Source organism: Amblyomma americanum, chromosome 11 (genome assembly GCF_052857255.1).
Source record: "Amblyomma americanum isolate KBUSLIRL-KWMA chromosome 11, ASM5285725v1, whole genome shotgun sequence".
Taxonomy (NCBI): domain Eukaryota; kingdom Metazoa; phylum Arthropoda; class Arachnida; order Ixodida; family Ixodidae; genus Amblyomma; species Amblyomma americanum.
In genome coordinates, this window is record NC_135507.1 from 12,284,120 (window position 1) to 12,305,925 (window position 21,806).

At 48.3% G+C, this 21,806-nt stretch overlaps 1 protein-coding gene and 1 long non-coding RNA gene across 2 annotated transcripts; both read right to left on the reverse strand.

The window, feature by feature from the left end:
* Nucleotides 1-616: 616 nt before the first annotated feature.
* Nucleotides 617-13,347, reverse strand: LOC144111236 (uncharacterized). Its single transcript, XR_013310006.1, has 7 exons — nt 13,245-13,347; nt 11,120-11,239; nt 8,484-8,626; nt 6,288-6,439; nt 4,291-4,402; nt 2,799-2,989; nt 617-726 (listed from the first exon to the last, which is right to left on the reverse strand). It is a non-coding gene; the product is annotated as an uncharacterized LOC144111236 (long non-coding RNA).
* LOC144110913 (uncharacterized) lies at nt 13,340-21,806 on the reverse strand. Its single transcript, XM_077643981.1, has 4 exons — nt 21,647-21,806; nt 17,116-17,271; nt 13,677-13,865; nt 13,340-13,406 (listed from the first exon to the last, which is right to left on the reverse strand). Exons 1-4 carry the CDS (start codon nt 21,688-21,690, stop codon nt 13,340-13,342), a joined length of 456 nt encoding a protein of 151 aa, XP_077500107.1. The 5' UTR covers nt 21,691-21,806.

A 21,806-nucleotide genomic window follows, 5' to 3' on the forward strand; every position in this document is an offset into this window, starting at 1 on the left:
TGCAATCTTCTGTGCGCTGTTCTCAGTAGCAACGCACTTGCATCTGCAAAATGTGCAGAACAGCTGATGCCCTCTGAACATCTTTGCATTTGCGGTCGCCCCGGGCAGGCCATAATGAGGGGCATGAGAAGATAGAAGATCAGGACGATGATCAGAATCAGCACTCGGCGAATTCGGGCGCGAAGGAACATATTTGTGCTTCGCGCGTCATCTCGACTGGCTCAGGTTGCTGCGTTATCTACAGTGCGACTAACTGGTCGTGACAGGAACTATAGACGAACGAGGCCTCCCCTGACCCTCTCTTCCATGTTCCATGGTTTTGAGGAGAGCAGCGGGGACACGAAAGGGTCGAGAGTCGTGAGCTGTGTCAAACCAGACGGAAAAGAAGCGTCCTCATTGCGTTCCACGGAGATTACACAAGACAAGCAGAAACTCATTAAAACGCCGCGCTGCAAAAATTTGTGACTGGAATCGAGCAAGACTCCGCGGAAGCGCCACCGGTTCATTGTTATGGATCTGTATTGTGCAGTAGGAGGCGTATGAATGGAGTATATACAAACTACCAGAAACTTTGGCTTCATTTTACCGATAAAGGCACCTACAGGCTTACCAGAGCATCCGGATATGGTGACTGCTCCAAGCATGCTGGTGTGGTGGCCGCGTGCACGCATTGGAGCGACCTGCTTCCGTGGTATGGCCCGCCGGCCACAGCCACATTTGATGTTCCTGGAGAACAGGGACAAGAATAAGCTGCAAATAAACCTACTGATACAGCATTAGCACATGTCTCGCCGAAAATGAGCAGTGAGTACCTGTTTTGGCGGATTTTTTACCTGAAGAACTTTGCAGCGGAACCATTGGGCGGCCATAGTGCAACCATTCTGATTTCATTGGTCGTCAGGAGAAGGGACGGGATGATGGTAAGAATCGCGGCACTGCTATTATTCATTTTCGCAGCGTAAGCTCCGCGCGGAGATCGAGTCATTCGTTTGAAAATGAGTCAGTGATAGCATCAGCTCGAATTTTATCTGCACGTGGCCACGCGACGCACCGCGCCCTATACACGGGCCTTTGACGCCATTACATAACATGGCCTCTTTAATAGCTATCGCCGGAACTCCTGTCTTCGCGTCAATGTAGCTACGCCTGGCCAAACACAGGAAAGATTGATTACTTGTCACCCAGTCTCCAGCCCAGATTCACTGCCTCTTGCAGTTTTAGACATCAGGCTGCATATTCAGGCCAAAATCCGCCGTTGCTGCGGGCGGGACTACATCGTGCTATGTCCTCGAAGACTATGTATTCAGACACCAAGCGAGACTTAGCCCTCCTGATCAAACTAACTCTATAGAATTTATTACACAACAATGAATTGTTACTCATAAAATCTACTCTTTTCACATCAGGCAGGATGTAGGGAAGAGGCGCGATTATGTCTAATCCACGCGGTTTTTTACAATGTTCGCCGGAGAGAAAAAGAGAGAAAAACGCATGTATTTAGACGACCCATCTCGGCGTCCGTATCTTTGTGGGCGAGGGCACTATGTTTCCACCCCCAAGATGGTGAGCAGGTGATGCCGGAGATTGCCGCATGAAGAGGCCAATTTGCTACGGTAGGCACCACATGCCTACTACGTGGGCAGGCTGCCAAATAGCGAGCGACGCTAAATGATGGCTCTTAAGCAGCTCGAGTAACTTCATATGGACAAGAGTGGATATGGAGCCACAACTAGGCATGGGGGGTGTATTGGGACCTGCTGAATTTGGTGTAAGGTGAAGTGCGTTCGGAAGCATAACAAGCGCGAAAATCTGAGCACAGCTAGGTTTCAAGGCCCATGAATGTGGATTCACACGACACTCCATCAGCCCGAAGACCAGCCGTCACTTGATATCCCACTTCTGCTCTGCCAGGTCCGTGCCATTTTAATGGTTCGGTTTCTACAAAGGCCACGAGGGGGACATTGAACCCATGCCTGCCTTTGGTTCCCAGTGCAGCGGCTGGCCGGAAGATGTCGGGCGTTGTCCGAAACGCCACCTGCTTTCTCGCCGTGGTAAAAGGTGCACTCTTGCGTTGTCCAAAGTGTGCGTGCTTTTCCGCGGGAGTCATTTGAAACATAAGTCGTTCCTCCAGGAAGAAAACCATGCTCGAATGAAATGACGTCTCATATAGCAGATAGACCAACGATGCTAGGAAATGTCTAGTGTGCTCGGTTGGGTCCACCCCCTAACTCAAACAATATCCCCAGAAATTCCCCGCTTGGCAGGGGCTTCTGCCTCTGTTTCCTCGCTCAGCAAGGAGGACAGCCAGAGGGGACTGCACGAAGCCGCGTTGCGGAGGAGGCAGTACGGCGCAACGCTGAGTGCCCGAACGGCCACACGCGCGCCGTTCGTGTAGAAAAATCGCACCTGCCCATTGCATAGGGGTGCGTTTGGGTCGGTGCTCCTGTGTATCTTACTTCCGTGGTCCCCACTATGAGCTGCTCTCTACCGACCCACTTCCATCACATGAACATAGATGGCGCGCTTTGTTCTCTACTTACGAGCCTACATATAGGTCACGGCCGCCGTCAATAAAATTCTCACTGCCTTGCACGACGCAAAACAAGGGACTGGCGGGCGCGCGCAACTGGAATACTGGTAGCACGTGTCGCGCTATTCACCGAAGCTTCTCTTAAAATATGACCACGTGAAAGATAGAAAATTTTCCATCGCCGTTACGGAACACTCAGGTCAGCCGGGTCTCCTGGGTAGACCCAATCTTAGAAGAGGTCGAGTGTAAAACACTTTGCTCAAATTACCTATATTCTCGGTCGGACGTTGTGCGGGAGCAGCCCCAGCTTCCCAACTGCAGCCTGAGGGTTCTTGTTTGTAAAGCGAAGCCTCCAAAAGGTCGGCTTCACCTGCTTCCTCTCTGGGGCTTGAACGAGTTTCCCGTCGTCCCCATGATGTCCGGGCCACAGCGGAAACGCAAGTTTCTTCTCAATGACATCTGCAATGAAAATATTCATAAACGTTAGATATGTGCAGAGTAGTTTATATGCCTCGATTATCTGCTTAGCCGATTATGACGTTCACAACTGCACCATTTTCAGACAGACCCAAATAAAACGCCGCCTATATTATTTCTAAATGCTGCACTTTCGGCTGCATGGCCAGGCAAAGAAGCTTTGTTTTCGCCAGATATTTATAAGATTACTTGAAGCCTACGATGTCTTCGTGAAACCAAATGTCTCGTGGTGGAAAAAAGACAACCCTAAACGGAAGCGCCCGCACGGGGATAAACCTACCGCAACCCTCCCAAGAGCGTCGCTTATAAAGGCATTACCATGGTTGGAGGCGATCTTCGTTTGTTGATATCTACAACGGGCCTTGCCACAGTTCGTTCTTCGTTTTGTGGAGGAGAAGTATAGCAATTACTGACAAGGATAGCGACGGTGCCCAGGTACGTAACGTTGAAAAAGTGCACTTCGCCGCAGCGTCGAAGTTAAATGAGCACCTGCCTATAGACAGGGAGATAGTACGGGTTAGAAGCAAGCTGGAGCTAATGACGTATTATTGTTTCCTTTTTACACATGCAGATAATGCGTCCTTGAGCCATGGCGCACAGAAACACCTCATGATCACGAGAAGCAATCAGTGGGATTTCATTATATTTGGTGAGTCATTACAGGCGGTGCTTGGTTCTAGCAGGTTTTATAGCAGGTGACAGGCGGAGCAAGACGCGGGCCAAATCGGATTTACCTAGCGTAGTGAAGCTTTCGCATTAAAAAGAAAGCTTAAGATGAACCAAGGGTCACTTACTGCGAAAACAGACCAGCTGAATACTTTACTCTTTCATCCTCAGAGATAGAGCCACCATACGGATAATTCAGGCGAGGAGGAACATATAGAGCGCGCACTATACCCATTGGCTCAGGCATTGCTGCGTTATCAACAGTCCTGCAAACTGCTTATGAGATGATGTATAGACGAACGAGGTCTCCTCTGCAGCTCTTTTTCTTGCTGCTCGTTTCTAAGAGAAATGTGGCGATCCGTCGCGACTCATGAGCTCGGTGAAACAGGCAGCATAAGAAGTGTTCTTAATGCGTTGCGCGGAGATTACGGTCAGAGTAGAAACTCTTTAACATGCCATGTTGCAGAAACGGGTGACCGGGAACGAGCAAGACAGCATGGAAGCGCTACCAATTCGTTCTTATGGTTACATCTTACGCGACAGGAGGCAGATGAATGAAGTGCCAACTACCCGAAGTCTTCGCTTCATTTTACAGAGAACGGCGCCCACAGGCTCACCAGGGAGATCGGAGGGGGTGATGACTCCAAGCATGCTGGGAACGAGGCCGCATGCACACAACCTTCCTGCTTCCGTGCTACGGCCGGCCGGCCGCAACCGCCTTGCATGTGTCTAAAGAAAAAAGGACAAGTGAGCAGTTATCAGTTACAAACGTATCTACGACCCGCATAGCAAAAAACATACATGTACCTCACCAAGAGCAAGCTGTAAGCACATGCGTTGCGGATTTCGTGCCGGAAGAATTTTGCCCGTGTGCTGTGCGCCCGTGTGCTGTACGATGTCAGTACATGTTAAAGATCCCCAGGTGGTCGAAATTATTCCGGAGCCCTCTACTACGGCGCCTCTTTCCTTTCTTCGTTCACTCCCTCCATTCGCCCTTCCCTTACAGAGCGGTTCAGGTGTCCAACATTATATGAGACCGACACTGCGCCATTTCCTTTCGCCAAAAACCAATTATATAATTATAATTTTGCAGTGACATAGTTGGGCGCTCATAATGGTAGGCGTTCTGCTATCGTTTGGTATAAGCAAAAAGCGGGAGAGGAGGGGGAGGGGGGGGTGCGAGATTCTGGTGCTGCATTAGTTATGCACAATACAAGATCGAAGGGGCAGATGCCCTTAAAAGAAGCCCCTCCATCCAAAGGTGTCGACCAATTTTCATGATTCCGAGGTTAGTTAGATTAAACCGCAATTATCCGCCATTCATCTGCCGTGCCGCCCCTTGGGATTTTACGCTAACGGGTCCATGGCCATAGGTCAAAAAGGACAGGTGGAGAATCATTCAAGGGGGAGGATCTGTCGACACCTTTGGCTAGGGGAGCTCCTTTGAAAGGCATTGGCCGCTTAATTCTTGAGTTGCACCCGAGTACAGCAACCAACCACTCTTTACAGCGTCAGCTCTGCGCGGAGATCAAGTCATCTGCAAGAAAATAAGTGGCTGATTACTCGCGTTCCTATTTATACGTGGACAAGCGACGCACTAAACTTTTTACAAATGACCTTGAAGACGCTACGTAACATAGATTCTGCTGAGGTCCGGGCCTCGCACCAAGGGCGCGACGCCTGGCCAAGCACGGGAAACCTTTAAAGGGTATAACCTATTCCCTAGAATACTTGCGCTCCGTAGTTTCAGGCATCAGGCTGCATTCTTACTCAATCATCCGCTGTTTCAGGCGGGATTGATGTATGTACTGTCCTCATGTACCTACGACCTGGAGGCTTAGTCAGACAAAGCGACCTTTTTAAACAATAATTTCTTGCAATTATTACACAATGAATTCTAACTCATCGTATCTACTACTGCCTATCACACATGCTGTATGGGAGTGGTAGGACTAAGTTTAAACCACGCGGTTTTCTATTCTTTGTGCAAGAAGTTTTTAAGGCGGCCATATATGTGCTGAGTTATTCTCTTTTATGGCCCATAAATGGGCATTCACACTACGCACTACGAGACTGTGGTCCAGGTGTCACGTAATGTGGTCCTTCGTGTAAATCTACCTTCAGCGCTGCTCTCATGCACCAGGCACAGGTTTAGAGGTTTCTTCGTTTTTGATGGGCTGCTTTTTCCAAGATTCGATTTCTACATCAAAATTTATTGCAACGGGATCGAACCCATGACATTAGACCGCAAATGGAGTTTTACAGCGATCACTATTAAAGGCCCGTTCATTTGGCTTAGCGGAGTAGAGTAATAGTAGTAGTCGCGTAAGCAGACTCTACCTGAATCTCGCGTTACGAAGTGGTAACTTTTCTGCAGTTATTTTTATCTTTCGGAGCACACGAGAATATCGATCATTCCAAGTTTAAGGCAAAGGTCTTCGAATTATGAAGAGCTCGAAAACAGGGGATATTGACAAAAACAAACCTGCAGTTCGGATAAACTCGAATTCGAATTAGGCGAATTAATGAGATTCCGCTCTAGTGGTAGCGGCTCGGTGTTAGTGGTGTAGAGAAACCATACAGGCTAAGGGAAGATCATTGAATCCATGCCTACCGGTGGTACCCTGTTCAGCAGCCGACCGGAAGATGTGTGGCGTTGTCGAAAGCGCCACCTGCTTTCTCGTTGTGGCCGCTAGAGGCTTAAACCTCACGTCCAGGCTTTGCGTGTTCTTCAGGCGGAAGGTACTGAAGACGCTGGGGTTGCCTCTGGAAAGCAAACCATGCCGGTATGAAAGTATGTCTCATATAGCAGATAGACGAATGATGCTGCGAATTGTAAAGTTCGCTAGTCGGGACCACGCATAGACCGAGACATGTCCCCAGAGATTGCTTCCTTGGCAAGAGCCGGTCATCTTGGAGGTCACGTCGTGCGCAAGTCGGCGTTGCCTCAACAGGCACAGGCGAAGACAAATTACGGAGGGCACTTCACACTATTTACTGTATTGATTGCGAAACATTCGTTGTTAACTTTATTTCTCTTTCAGTAACAAAATCTTTTCTTTCTTTCTAATGAGACACCTGCTGATCAGAAACACTCGTAAGGCAAAACCTTCTAGGCTCACCTTTGTTCGCCAGTCAGCAATGCGGATTTTTGTCCTATGGCTGGCGTTCCCTCCTAAAAACCTGAAAATTCGGGGTTCGATTCCACACCCTTAGGAATAAGTTTTAATTTTCTTTTTCAGGTAACAGGAGTTTTCTGACCCGCACCTCGTGACGGAAATAATCGGGGGCTGTGTAAAAAATCGTGTCATGAAAATTTGTGACTCTAGCGAGTGCGGATTTCTGGGCGTGCTATAGCCAATGATGAGTTAATGAAATCTTTGGAAATAAGGAAATGACGAAAGGAAAAGAGCTGGAAAGGGGAGTAAAAATTGTCGAAATGCTCAGAAAGAAAAAGACAGTCTTTGATGATTCCAGTTAAGAAAATTGAGTGTGTGTAATTGATCATCTCATTAACTGAAACAACTTAAAAAGCCTGGAGAGTCGCATAAGCAACAGATGACGTATCAAACCGCGTATGCTATCGCGTCAACTCATAAGCGCAGCATAGGAGTCCTCCACTTCATTTCTTACACTGTGAAGGGGATGAATTTTTCTGCATCAAAGAAAGCTTGGCAGAGGATGTGGTAGATGGCGCTCGGATTTGGCATTGGCGCTGGAAAAATACTGGCACTGGTGAAACTTGGGCTCGGAAGCAACCACGCTGCCACCGCAGCGAAAGCTGCGCATGGTGATTAAGCCCTGTTGCTATACCAATTCGCTTTTCTCGCAGTGATGGCGCTAGACTTGCGGCTGTTGTATCTTAACGAGCGCAACCCTCTCTGTGGTGTTATTCAGAGCCTCAATACAGACCCAGTACTTCGTACTGACCCCACTTGCGACTTTCGCATGCCACAAAGTTTACATAAGCGTGACTGCAAACGCCTGCACCAAATACAATTGGACTTTTCTTGCGCAGAGTTTTTTTTTCTCATAAACTACATGTATCCAGCAGCTCTCTGTGCCCCAGCTGTGGTGCCCGCGAAGATCTTGAACACTCGGTTTGCCGCCGACAGAATATTAATACACCCCGCAAGCCTCCGCTAAGTACTTAAGGAGTCTGCCAGGACCGCGTCCCCTAGCATTTCGTTTCGCTGCAGTGAGGAGGTGTAGCGTGTCGGCGTGGCTATGTCTGCAAGGAGGACAGCGAGAGGGGGAAAGTGTGCAGTGTGCACAAAGACGAAGTGGCGAATGAGGAGCAGCAGTGGGAGGCAGTACGGCACAAAGCTTAGTGCCCGGACGGACCGACGCCACCTGGCCGTTTGTGTAGCAAATTCGCACCTGCTGATTGCATAGGGGTGCCTAAGGGCCGCTGCTCTTGTGTATCTTCTGTGTTCCCCACTATGAGCTGCTGTCTACCGACCCACTTAATTCACATCAACATAGATGGCGCGCTTTCTTCTCGACTTACAGGCCCCGATACCTCATGGCCGCTGCGACTAAAATTCTCACTGCTTTGCACGACGCAAAACAAGGGATTGGCGGGCGCACGACACTTGAATACTGGCCGCACGCATCGCGGTATTCATCAAAGCTTCGCCTGAAATGTTACCACGTCAAAGGTCGACGAATTTGCCATCGCCGTCACAGAACAATCAGACCTACCGGGTCTCCTCGGTGCACACTATCATAGAAGAGGCCATACGTAAATCCCGTTGCTCAAATTACCTAGAGGCCTTATCGGACGTCGTCAGGAGCGAAACCTGCTTACCAGTTGCAGCCTGCGGGGTCCTGCTCAGGCAACGAAGCCTACTGGGCAGCTCCACCTGCTTTCACGCTGCGGGTTGAAGGGGTTTTGGTAGTTCCCATGCTGTCCGGGCCAGAGCGGAAACGCAACTTTCTGCTCGATGTCACCTGCAATGAAAACATTCATATGAGACTCTAGGCATTTGAAGATTCGTTTATTATGCCTTGATGATCTGCTTAGCTGATTATGGCGTTGACAACTGTACCATTTTCAGACAGGCCCAAAAAAAGCGCCGCGTATATTACTTCTAAATGCCGCAGTTTCGGATTTCTGGCCTACATAGAAGCTTTGTTTTCGCCAAAAAAGTTAGAAGCTTCTTGCTAAGACCTGAAGCCTACGATGTCTTCGTGAAACAAAATATCATCTGTAGGCGGTAAAGAACAACCCTAAACTTAAGTACCCGCATGGGGACACACCTACCGCAATTCTCACGAGAGCGTCGCATTTAAAGGTCTTGCCATAGTTGGAGGTGATTTCCGAATGTTCAGATCCACAACGAGCCTTACCAGAGTTAGTTTTTTTTCTTTTAGTGGGGGACAAGTAGAAGTAACTTTGGTAGCAAAGAACACCGACCGAGCCCAGGTACGTATCTCTCAAAAAGTGCGCTTTACCGTAGCGTCGGGGAAGTTATATGATTAAAGAATTAAAAAAAATGAGAACCGAGCTATAGACAGATAGGTAATCCGGGTTGGAAGCAAGCAAGCATTAAAAAAATGAGAACCGAGCTATAGACAGATAGATAATCTGGGTTTGAAGCAAGGTGGAGCCAGTTCTGTGTTCTTGTTATTTTACTTCAGATGGAGATAATGTGTCCCTGTGTCATGGCGCAGAGAAATATGTCATGATCACGTGAAGCAATCAGTGATATTTCATTACATCTGGTGAGTGATTACAAGCCGGTGCTTGGTTCTAGCCTGTTTTATAGCCGGCGACAGGCAGCACGATGGCAGGTGTAGAGCGGGAATTCCGCATAAACGCCTCCTGCCACTGTTGATAGGTAGAACCATTCACACACACACACACGCAGAGTCCGACTCCGGACTCTTTCCGCCGTCAAGGCTCTGCTAATGCTCTCGCATTAAAAAGGAAGCTTAAGAGACAGCAGGTGCCGCTTACGGCGAAGACAGAGCAGCCACTGATCTTCCTCCCCAGAGATGGAGCAACCATCCGGAAAAATGAGGCAAGGAGGAACATGTTTATGCAGCACGCGCCATTCCCATTTTTTGAGGTTTCTGCGTTATCTATAGAGTGCTGCAAACTGCTTATGAGATGAAGTATAGATAAATGAGGCTTCCTGTCACCCTCCTTTTCTTGCTCCTCGCATCTGAAGAGAAAAGTGGCGATCTGTCGCGACTCACGAGCTCGGTCAAACCAGGGAGCATATGAAGCGTCCTCAATGCATTGCACGGAGATTACAGGACGAGTAGAAACTCTTTAACATGCCATGATGCCGAAATTTGCGACCGCAAACGAGCAAGACAGCAAGGAAGCACCAAAAATTAGTTTTTATGGTTTCGTCTTACGCGACAATAGGCAGATGAATGAACTACCAACTACCCCAAACCTTCACTTCGTTTTACCGAGAATGTGTCTAAACAACAAAGAGAAGTGTCAGCTACCAGCCACAGACGCACTTGCGACCCGCATAGGAAAAACATACGCTGAAGGCATGAGTTGCGAATTTTGCGCTGGAAGAATTTTGAAGCGGCACCATTGGGCATAATATGATAGCGGTTCTGTTGACGTTACGCATAAGGATAAAGCAAGCAGGGGTGCGGGGTCCTGGCATCCTTTTATTGCTGTAGTGGGGTAAGACTTAACATCGAAGAGGGAGACGCCTCTTAAAAGAGACCCTCCAGCCAATGGCGTCGGCCAATTTTCTCGAAGCCGCGGTTAACCCGATCGAGCCGTAATTATCCGCCATTCATCTGCCGTCCGCTGGGATTCCACGCCAATGGTCTACGCCATTGGCTGGAGGAGATCCTTTGAGGGCCATTGGCCGCTTCATTCTTGAGTTGCATCCGAGTATATCTACCAACCGTTTTTACAGCGTCAGCTCTGTGCAGAGATCAAGTCGTTCACAAGAAATTAAAACGCTGATGACTCACCTTCTTATTTATATGTGGACAAGCGACACACTAAAGTTTTAACGCGACAACATTAAGGAGCTCGTGTCGCAGAAAAGCCGGTGTCATCGGCGTCGGCCGTGAGCGAAAAATCCTTCCTTCTCCCCGTGAGCAAAAAATACGCCCTCCCTCCCCCTCGTGAGAGAAAAATCCCTCCTCTGTCGTCCTCACAATGTACGCCATTGCCCCAACAAAACTGAAAAAGGAAATGGCGTAGTAACTGTCTCACATATATAGGTGGACACCCGAACCAGGTTTCAGGAAAGGAAATGACGCATAACTGTCTCGCATATATCGGTGGACACCCATGCGAAGGGTCCAGAGAACTAATTATACCGTACGCGCACTTGTGTGATGGCCACTAGCAGACGTGCTTTCCTTTGTCGAACAGCCCTGCCAGGGCTGTTCGTAGCGTGCGAGTCAAGTGCACATCGCTGGTCGTGAAGTGCGAAATCCCCGAAATCTCGAACTGACCTGGCTGAGTTACCCTTGCGCTTCTTTCGCTTCCAACCGAGGAGCTCCTCTATGTCGGCTGCGTGATTTGCTTCATGTCGTCGAAGAGTTTGGGTCGGGGGCTCCACCCGCACCGCTTACCTGCGCCACGAAATGAACAAGTGGAATGATCTTCGCCGCGCAAGAGTTTGGCAAATCCTTAGATTCAGCTTGCGACTATCACGAATACCACGCGCTAAAGTGCTGCACGTGTATTCCCGAGGTCTTGTTCTGTGCAGTAAATCTCAGAGATCCATTTGCATGCTAAGGCGTTTTGTGTGATGGACACATGTTTGCTGGTTGATCTCTATTATCCAAGTCGACACTGATTAAGAGGTCTTCTCTGTGTTGAGGCACAACGTATTGATATTTCAAAAAGCTTCCTAGGACCTGTACCGATCGCTGTTGCACGAATGGCAGTCACTACCTTTATGACGTAGATAAAAATGTGCAGTACAAATTTGGTACTTACTCAAAGGCTAGTCGAGAGCAAAAAAAAAAGAAAGCTGAAAAAGGGGGCAACCCCTGGATCAATAAGAAGGGCAAACTGTGCTAATCTTAACTATGAATAAAATATCTGCAATGCGACATGAATACATATAAGGTTTGCACAACCTTATTACTATTTTTAAAGCATTAGCTTTACTACGGCCCTCTGTAGCTTCTTCGCCATGTGGGCCGTGTGAGGGAGTTTGACTTTGAACAGAGTTGAGACCACGTAACAGCTATGACATCACTCACCCGCCACCCCCGAAACCGAGCGCTCGTCTCTTTCTATACTTATTTGTATAGGCTGCCGGCGTTCATTGTGTTCATGGCATTGGCGTTGCACTTTTCGAACAAATGATCCAGAATCCTGTCCTCTCATCAAGGGTGCGATGCCTGGCCAAACATGGGAAAGGTATAAATGATATAGAATACCTGCGCACAGTAGTTTCAGGCACCGGGCTTTATTTTAACACCATGATCCACCATTCTAGGCGGGATTGTCGTATACACTGTCTTCATGTACCAAGCAGCCGGAGGCTGAGTCAGAGATAGCGACCCCTTTACGCAGTGAATTTTTATCATTCCGTACACAATAAATTCTGACTCATCGAATCTTCTACTTCCGTATCATACATGATGTAGCGGAGTGGTACGCTTAAGTTTTAACGAGACGGTTGTATACAATTGGCGCATCAAGTTTTAAAAGGTGGGCATGTGTGTGCCTCGTTGTTCCGTTTTATTTCCCATAAACCTGAATTCAGGCTACGCAATATGAGACTGCGGTCGAGTTGTTACGGGATGTCCCATTTCTCCTCTGACAGTGGTCCGCCGTCTGAATCTACCTTAAGCGGCGCTTTCATGCGCCAAATACATGGTTAGAATTGTGTTCGTTTCTCGCGGGCTCCGATTTTGCAAGAATTACATCTCACTTCACATATTTCTGCATTGAAAAGCATTTGCTCATAACAGCTGCGTGAAACCACGGGATCGAACCTTGCCAATAAAGATATAAAATACAGTTTTACAGCGACCGCTACTAAAGGCCCATTCACTTGGCTTAGCGGCGTATTGTAGTAGCAGTAGTCGCTTAAGCAGACTCTCGCTGCATCTCGCGTTATGTAGTGGCAACCGTTCTGTAGTTTTTTTTCTGTATTGGAGTACACTAGAATGTCCATCATTCGGTTTGGTTTGGTCTATGGGGATTTAACGTCCCAAAGCGACTGAGGCTATGAGAGACACCGTAGTGAAGGGCTCCGGAAATTTCGACCACCTGGGCAAAGTGCACTGACATCGCACAGTACACGGGCATTAAAATTTCGCCTCCATCGAAATTCGACCGCCGCGGCCGGGATCGAACCCGCGTCTTTCGGGCCAGCAGCCGAGCGCCATAACCACCCAGGCACCGCGGTGGCCTCATCCATCATTCGAAGTCTAAGGTAAAGGTATTCGAGTTATGAAGAGCACCAAAACCGGAGCTACGAAACCAAACCTGCAGTTCGAATACACTCGAATTCGAATTAAGCGAATTAACCAGATTCCGCCCTATCGGTAGCGCCTCCGTTTTAGTAGGGTAGACAGGCTACACATTCCACGCGCAGGACATTGAACCCATGCCTACCGGTGGCTCTGAGCGCAGCGGCCGCCCGGTGTAGTCGGTGTGGCGTCGTCCAAAGCGCCACCTGCTTCCTCGCTGCGGTCGCTGGAGGTGCGGCCTCACGTCCAGGCTCTGCATGTTCTTCCCCCGATGAGGTATTGGAAGCGCAGGGCTTTCCTCTCGAAGCTGAGCATGTTGGAATGAATGCAAGTCTCATGTATATAGCAGATAGACGAATGATGCGGCGAAATGTCATGTGCATTCGGTCGGGGCCACGCATATACCGAAACATGTACTCAGATATTCCTCGCACGGCAAGGGCCATCACCAAAGAATATTGCCACGTGAAAGGTCAGAGAATTTGCCATGCCGTGACAGAACACTGAGACCTTCCGGGTCTCCTCGGTGCACAAAAGCTTAGAAGAGGTCGTGCGTACAACCCTTCGCTCAAATTACCTAGAGGCCTGCTCGGACGTTCTCGGGAACCGCCGGCACACCGTTCCCATTTGCAGCCTGTTGGTTCTTGTTGAGTCGGCAAGATGTTCGTCGGCCCCACCTGCATTCACGCTGCGACTTGAACGAATTTCCGTCGTTCCCTCGCTGTGCATGGCCACAGTGGAAACGCAAATTTCTTCTCGACGCCACCTGCAAAGAAAACATTCATATGACAGCCTAAATGTTTTGAGATTTCTTCGTTATGCCTCGATTATCTTTTTAGCCAATTATGGCATTGACAACTGTAGCCAAATAAAACACCGCCTTTATTATTTCTAAATGCCATAGTTTCGGCTGCTTGGCCAGGCATAGAAACCTTGGTTTGGGCAGGAATTTAGGAGCTTCCTGGCCAGACATGAAGCTATGAAAGAAAATGGTGCCTCTTGGCGGAACATGGACAACCCTAAGCGTTGGCGCCGTGACGGAGACACCCGTTTCTCGCAAGAGACCCACTTACAAAGACGTTATCATGCATGGGACGATCTTGGTTTTGTTCAGGTGCTCAGAACTTCGGAATTTCTACCTCGAGCAGGCTTGGCAAAGGCAGTGTTTTCTTGCACTGCTTGGAAACGCGTTGTATTGAGCAATATCGGCTTTAAAACAAGATTTTTAGATATAATGGTCAGCTTTTTCTGTATACGCTCCGCCGTCTTTGGCCGGCGCCGTCAGCTTCCCTAGAAGTCTGTCTGTCTTGCATCTGGATGTATTTTGTCCATAAACTTTTTCCTATATTTTGTCAGACATTGCCACACTGTATACACACTGCACATTTTTCATTAACCCCTCTAGGAGATTTTTTTTATTGTGAGATGTATTCGTGGCTAGCTCTTTGTCAGGAGAAATCAAAAGCACTCCCTCTTCGTATCAGCTGGTATTTAGTATAGGCTGCTCAGCCAATAAAAGCATTCGGGGGACGTACATACATCCCTGTCTATTATATACAGTATCATTACTCGAAGGAGCTAGAGAGAGCACATTGGACCTGATATACAAAATTATATTGATCGTAACTTCTCAAAGACCTGAGTAGAAAATAGGAAGTTCATTTCCTTTGCAGTAATGCTGCAGTGGCAAACGTGCACATTGAGACGTTAGGAAGATGGTTGTTCAGGAGAGCCCAAACGGCAAACACAAAATTCCCGATGTAAATAAAAAAGATCGCGAAGGAAGAGTAACAACATCCTGAATCACATGTCTTATGCGGATATATCTCCTTTTTTCGGCTCGACTTCAAATCAAAAGCGCTCTTTACTGTTTTATAGCTAGGCGTTCATTTAGCAATATGCGACGCACTTTTTTCGTGTCTGACTTGAGCCCCATATCTTTGGTGAGAGGATAACGTGTTTGGCAAACATTCTCACGCGTTAGAAGATTTCTGCCCGGACAGTTCTCTTTGTTCCCGCCTTGACGGGGTGCCGCTTTACAGCGCCGAAGAATATTTTGTAATTGTCGCCGATATTGCATCTGCCGCCGCATCGAAGCTACACTTAAAGCTTAAAGATGTTGAATGCAAGTGTCAATTTCTATCACAACCTAAGTTACGGCTATGTTTAGTTGGAATGTGATTCGCTTACTGCCACCAAAAATCTTAAGTAGACAGCAGTCTCAGTGGTCTACACACGCATTTTCTTTGCGTTTTGCTTTTCTTTTGTTTAAACTAAACTACCACACACTTCCTGAATCGTGCGAAGCAACATAGCATAGTACAGAATGTAGCAGAAACATTGTTCCGGACTCGTAAATTTCAGCTTACAATGTAACTGTGGTTTGTTGTTGGCACGAAGAATTTGCACTGCGTTGTATTTATGGCAGGCCGAAACAATATCACGATACCTCACAGCCGCCTCGTTTTTATACCAGTGACGTCAACTACGCCTTGTGCACGTATACATGTGCGGCTACGCACACAGACATGTGGTTTATTTGTAATTTACACATGTAATTTATCAGCTGTTGTTGGCAGACTTCCGGAAAACCTTGTTGGAGCAAATTTGATGTCTGAATAAGACATATTTGAGAAAATCTGAGGAGCAACGAAAGGTAGTACATGTAATGGCACGACCTAAGCGCGGATTGCATTCTAATCTGCACAGAGGTTAGTCCAGCAGAGACGTGGTGTGCTACTTGAGCAGACATGAAATCGTATTGGAGGTCGGCATAACTTAAGAAATGCCAATCGGTACAATACTGAAAGAAAAAAGAAACAATGAAGTCATCGTGCAATACTTTACTACACTGGTTTTTCTACACCGCGTTAATAGGGTTTGCTATGATGGCAGTTGGCCAACTGTCGAGGTACTGTGCTCTTTCTATATGAAAACGGTACCGATTATCTGATCGGTGTGTTTGTGTGTGGCTTGCGCTTGTGTGTGCATGCATGTGTGTATGTGTATGTGCGTGCGTGCGTGCGCGGGCGCGTTTGTGCGTGTTTTGTCACGATTTCTTGGCCTTACACTGCATTTCTGCGTCACTCGTGCAAAAGCGCTTCTAGATGCGACCCTGGTTTAAGCGGTGCGCGACTGTGTTAGGCAATTGCGTAGGAAGTGTAACTGCATCAGTGGACATCTCAATTGCAATGAGAGGCTGTAGCGGCGTCAACGTACAAATTGAGGCAGTTATGCGCCTTTCCTTTTAACATAACTGCAGCGAAGAAATACGTTCACATTGAGCAGAAACAAACATACGGACGAACGGTGCTGTTTCTGCTCTATGTGAGCGTGTTTAAATAGCTGCGAACTGCGTTGATTTTCAGGAAAGAAAATTCGTATTAATTGGCTCTCTGGCCCAGTGGACACCGCAATCGCGTGGAAACCGTGGTGTCGCACAATTACGTGCTTAGAAACGCTGATGTGCTGTCATTTTGTGAAGCGAAAGTTTTGTGAAAGTTTCACTACGCTAGGTAAAGTCGATTTCGCCGTGAGTTGCCGGTTGGCCTTCAGGTGAGCCTGAGGTCAAGTGTGTATATAGACCGTACCATATGTGGTCCACCAAGGTGTCGCACCACTTGACTTTTGGCTTTTCGATTCGTCGGTAGAGGGAGGTAGAATAGGCCGCAGCGTTCACTGGGTGACCGACCTTTTGCGATTAAGCATTAACTGCCACCTACCAGGGTGGGCGCGCTGCCTATCGAGTGTGCGGAACGCAGACATCAAGCCGCGTCTACTTGCCCAACACAACACAGCTTTCGCTGCCTAACCGAGATGAGCAGTAGTCAAACCTCCGCTAATATTTTCGACCACGTTTGTTGCCGTGCCTATGAGGCAGCCCACAGGCACCCTTTGAGCCTCTAGACTAGGCTCTGTTACTCCTGTCTGGTTGTAAGTACCGATCTTGTCGCGCTCTAAAAGTAGACGACAGCACAAGCTGTCCGAACCCTGCACACTTGCATGATGAAACTTACCGCATCAAAGGAAGGAGCATTGGCACCAGCTTTATCGTTAAAGCTTGGGGATACGACGTTGTCTTGTCTTGGATGCAGTGGAGCCATCTTTTGCCGTTCTGAGCGATTTCAACTTGGACGAGGAAGAACGCTTCTCCTCGCGACAGAGGAGTCCACCTGCGTTGAGAAGACACGATGCATCGATCACGCCAGAACCCACCTTGAACAGGAGACGACTTTTACACTGCAGATGCCACCTTAGGTGTACGACGCGATAGTGTTAATGAATTAACCACCATATATGTCATTCTATGCATAACATTCTACATCCCTGGAGGTCCTCATACCACACTGAGCGCAGTGGTGCAGCTGTTCAGAAGTACTGAAGTTTGCGCCAGTTTGTGTTTATACAAGAATTTGTCGCAGCGGGAACAAGACGGGGACAACGACAGAGAACGATCACAACAGGATTAGCCCTGCACTTCCAACACAGCCCACCTGCATGTGAAAATGCTCACAACACGGCATAAGGACTGCGCAGATTCAACCCCTAACGGTGGTCACACTAAGGGTGTGCCTTTATTATTCTCTACACAGGAGAATGGCCACCACGAAGGCGCCAATTGGGCGAACGCGTACTATCGGCAACAAATGACACGCGAACAGGGCAGCACGCGGCCTGAGGGCCGTTTTAAGCTGTTTGCCTGCCGCAGTCAGAAAAGGGCGCACTCATCGGGTTTGCGAGTTTTTGTTTTTTTCGTTGACGTGCATTTCCTTGCTCTGCCACTGGAGCGCCACACTCGCACTTTCCACCGGTGCTCAGCAACACAGTTTCGTTGGTGGCACCGGCTGTGGCCCGCGTGGGTGAAGCGAGCGCTCCTATCTCCCTGCCTTGTAGCGCTGCGACTTTGCTTCCATCATCGTCGCGTTATCAGTGTCTACTTGCGATGCGAACAGTGAAGAAGACTGATCGGGCTGCGGCCGTTGTTCAACGCGACAGTTCTTGAATCTCTTGCTTCTGGTAATGAGCACAACTTTATCGCCACCAGACAAGATTAAATACACTGGAACCAAAAATTCACGCGTCAGCGTAGACCCCGAAAAGAGAGCGCGGATCGTGTCCTCACGGTGCGCAGCAGAAGGGTCACTGCAGAGGAAACACGGCCATACAGTTTCTGCAATTACCAGAATTTTCCAGACGCTCTCTTGCGTAGCACGGCTTGCAAACGTGCCCCGTGGGCACAAAAACGGGTTACCGGCAAGGATCAAGAAATACTGACTGTGGAACCTGCAGCGGACACACCAAACATCACGGCTGGTGGGGTAGAGGACCCTTTTATATTGTGTGCCAACGCGCAAACCATTAGACGCCGTCTACACGAGGATGTTCTGCGGAGCCTTGTAACGCCGAAGGGGCCAGCGGTCTCGGAAGCAAACTGAAAAGCAAGGCATGTCACGCCGAAGGGGCCAGCGGTCTCGGAAGCAATCTGAAAAGCAAGGCATGTGCTTGCACAACACCATGCGTCACGGACTAGGCAGAAGTGGCGGTGCGAGATCTGGTCTACCGAATCAACGTTTTCAACTGAATGGAACCAGCATCACCGAATTTGGAAGGCCGACAGCAAACAGGTGTGCCTTGCCATATGTGGATGATGATCTTGCCATATCTAATTTAGGATTGCTTTTTAGCGGTAGCGCATACAAGTCGTTCGGTAGAAAAGCCGTCGGTGTACTAATAGTAGTCGGCACCACGTGTCGGAAATAATCGGGGACTGCGTAAAAAAAATACCGTATCACCGTAATTTGTGGTTAATGTTATTGATGACTGATGGTTTGTGATAGGCGATGACGAGTTAATGAAATATTTGTAGTCATTATTGATTAATTAAATTCAAAATGCTCAGAATGGAAAGCCAGTGCTCGATGATGCTAATCAAGAAAGTTTAGTGCATGTAACAGATGAATTTCGAGAGGCCGCCTAGAGACTCAGCGATTTGTCCAGCGGGCGAGGCGTCGCGCAGAACGGGCGATAGCGTTCCGTGGACTCCATGGCAGCGCTGCAACACTCTGCCGCGTTCCACTCTTTTTAAGCGTCCTTCAATTTTTTTTATGTTCTGCCATATGTGGATGATGACCCTGTCATATATGAGGTTGGATTGCTTTTATGTAGTTGACATCATATTGAGTATTGCGATGCGAGAACAGCACTTGGTTCTTTTAATTCACGGAACGGGTCGACTTTTATTTGTTCAAAGCGCAACCAGATGCTGATAACTGGGCGATTAGAGCAGCAAAATGAAATCTCTGCAGGGCAGGGAGCTAATAGCGCTTACTTCAACCATGCGGGCCCCAGCCGTGGCCACCAGCGATACCACGCTGCGGAAGTTGGAACCGGTCGAGAGAACGCGCACGTGTGGCTCCGGTGGCAAAGCGAGAAAATGAACGTCAAATAAAACAGAAGCACAAGCATCGCACAGCGGATGAACGCGCCGCGCCCATCACTGATGACGCGGCGCAAAATAGACGTTTGGCCACTCGCTCCGCCGTTTGCATTTCATTTGTTGCCGATAGTAGTTATATGGGAAGACAGGGTTGCACGCTGCATCTATCCAAAATTTACTGGAGACCCGAGCAGCAGAGGCGGCAACATATTTTAGTAACATCGCGCCAAAATACATGCGCTTTCGAGAAGCTTGCAGGCAAAGGGACCTCTCCAGTGCACTAACGCGCTGAAATAGCAAAGATCTGCTGGCCCCCAGTGCCGAGGGTGATCGCATTTTAGAAATCCTAAATCTGGTAATGGATATCACTTACAGTGGGCTGCACGGCTGTCTGTAATAGAATCTCAGCAACAATAGTCAAGAAGTTAACTATTCAAAGTTAATTAACCAGTCTGCTAGTTAGTGCCTCTTAGCCGTATTCCAATGTACTAAACACGTGGCGATGCTGTGGCAAAAAAATAAAAGCGCTCTTCAAACTGAAAAAGCCAATTAAAAAATGCGTAAAGTCTTAGGTGAAACACGCCATGTATATTGATCGATTGTATTCTACCCATTTTTCTCTTCTGAAATATGGCGCGAATATCGGTTTATTGTCGAGCAGCCTTTACGAAAGCCAGCCTAGACCTTTGGTTGGGTAAAGTATAAGGCTGGCCTGCTTGTATCCGCTGCCCTGATTCTACTTGCGATAAAGCCTCCAGTGGCTCAGTGATTATGGTACTTGGCTGTTGACCCGAAAGACGGGGCTTCGATTTCGTCCGCGGCTGTCAAATTTCAGTTGAAGCGAAATTCTGCAGCGCCGTGTATACCGTGCGATGTCAGTGCACGTCAAAGGACCCCAGGTGGTCGAAATTTCTGGAGCCCTTTACTACGGCGTCCCTTGTACTCTGAGTCGCTTAAAGGGACGTTAAATCCACATAAACCAAACCGAACCAATCTATACGCAGTAACTTTTGATATACATCGTAGGTAACGGACGCCGTGGTTGCAAAGGAGGCTAGCATAGTGCCGCGAACTATGCGGTATACCTGTTACCGAATCATGCAACAGACTGTGCACTTATCTTCAGTTCGCACGACGACTGCGCTCTACCACCAAGCTTGGTCAGCGCCACACGCCTGCTCGCCGATGACTCGCGGGAGAGCGACAAGGCAGACGCAAAATATGCTTGGCATACAGCCGCCTCGCTATATACTGTTCTTTTACCCGCCGCGGTGGCTCAGTGGTTAGGGCGCTCGACTACTGATCCGGAGTTCCCGGGTTCGAACCCGACCGCGGCACCTTAGCGAGGTGCCTGTGCCTCACTTCCACACGTGAAAAAAGACAGCAGACACTGCGATGCTGAAGACATTCTTTTTGAAGATTTGATGTTCTGCGTATACTGCGGTAATCCTTCTCGGCAGGAGTTAAGTCCTGAGGAATCTAAGGCCTACAACGGATCTATTTATTCATGTTATTATGCGATTAGGAGTATGTGTGTGATATTTATGTTATAGCTGATCAGCAGTGAGAGGTCATGCTGTTCGGCCGACATTCTTCAAAGGCAATGATACATTGTCCTTGGTTTGGTAACAGTAGAAGGAATGAGAATTTCGTTCTAAACATTACGATATCAGAAATCATCATAGATATTAATGAATGTCGCCGCCATCGCGGCCACGTAGAACTCGTAACGTCAAAACAAAAATGAGAAACCATAGCAGAATTTCTTTCGATGACGCTGAAATTCTAGAGGCCCGTGTACTGTGCGATGTCAGTGCACATTAAAGAACCACAGGTGGTAGAAATGTCTCGAGCCATCCACTAGGGCGTCCCTTACTGCCTAAGTCGCTTTGAGACAAACCCCCGTAAACAAAACCAAACCAATCCTTGTCGTCCATAGTGCCTATGTCACTCCTATTCCCAGCTGTCGCTTCAACTCTTGTCCCTTCTTTTGTGTATATATCACACCTTTTGTGTATATCCGCGTTTCAACTTAAAAAAAACGCTACCTCTCACTCACGGGCAGTTGAATGAACCGCCGTGTCAAGTCTTAGGCGCCACTTTCTACGTACCGGTTGAAGGCGTCCAGACTTCTCTGGTGGTACTGGCTGCGCATGGAGGAATACTAGACCAACAGTTCCAGGCAGGACAGGAAGTTGCACAGGCCATCTGGGGGCATGGGAGCCTACAGTGCAGGAGGCTCGGTCCCTGTTAGGGTGACCCGCTGGTGAA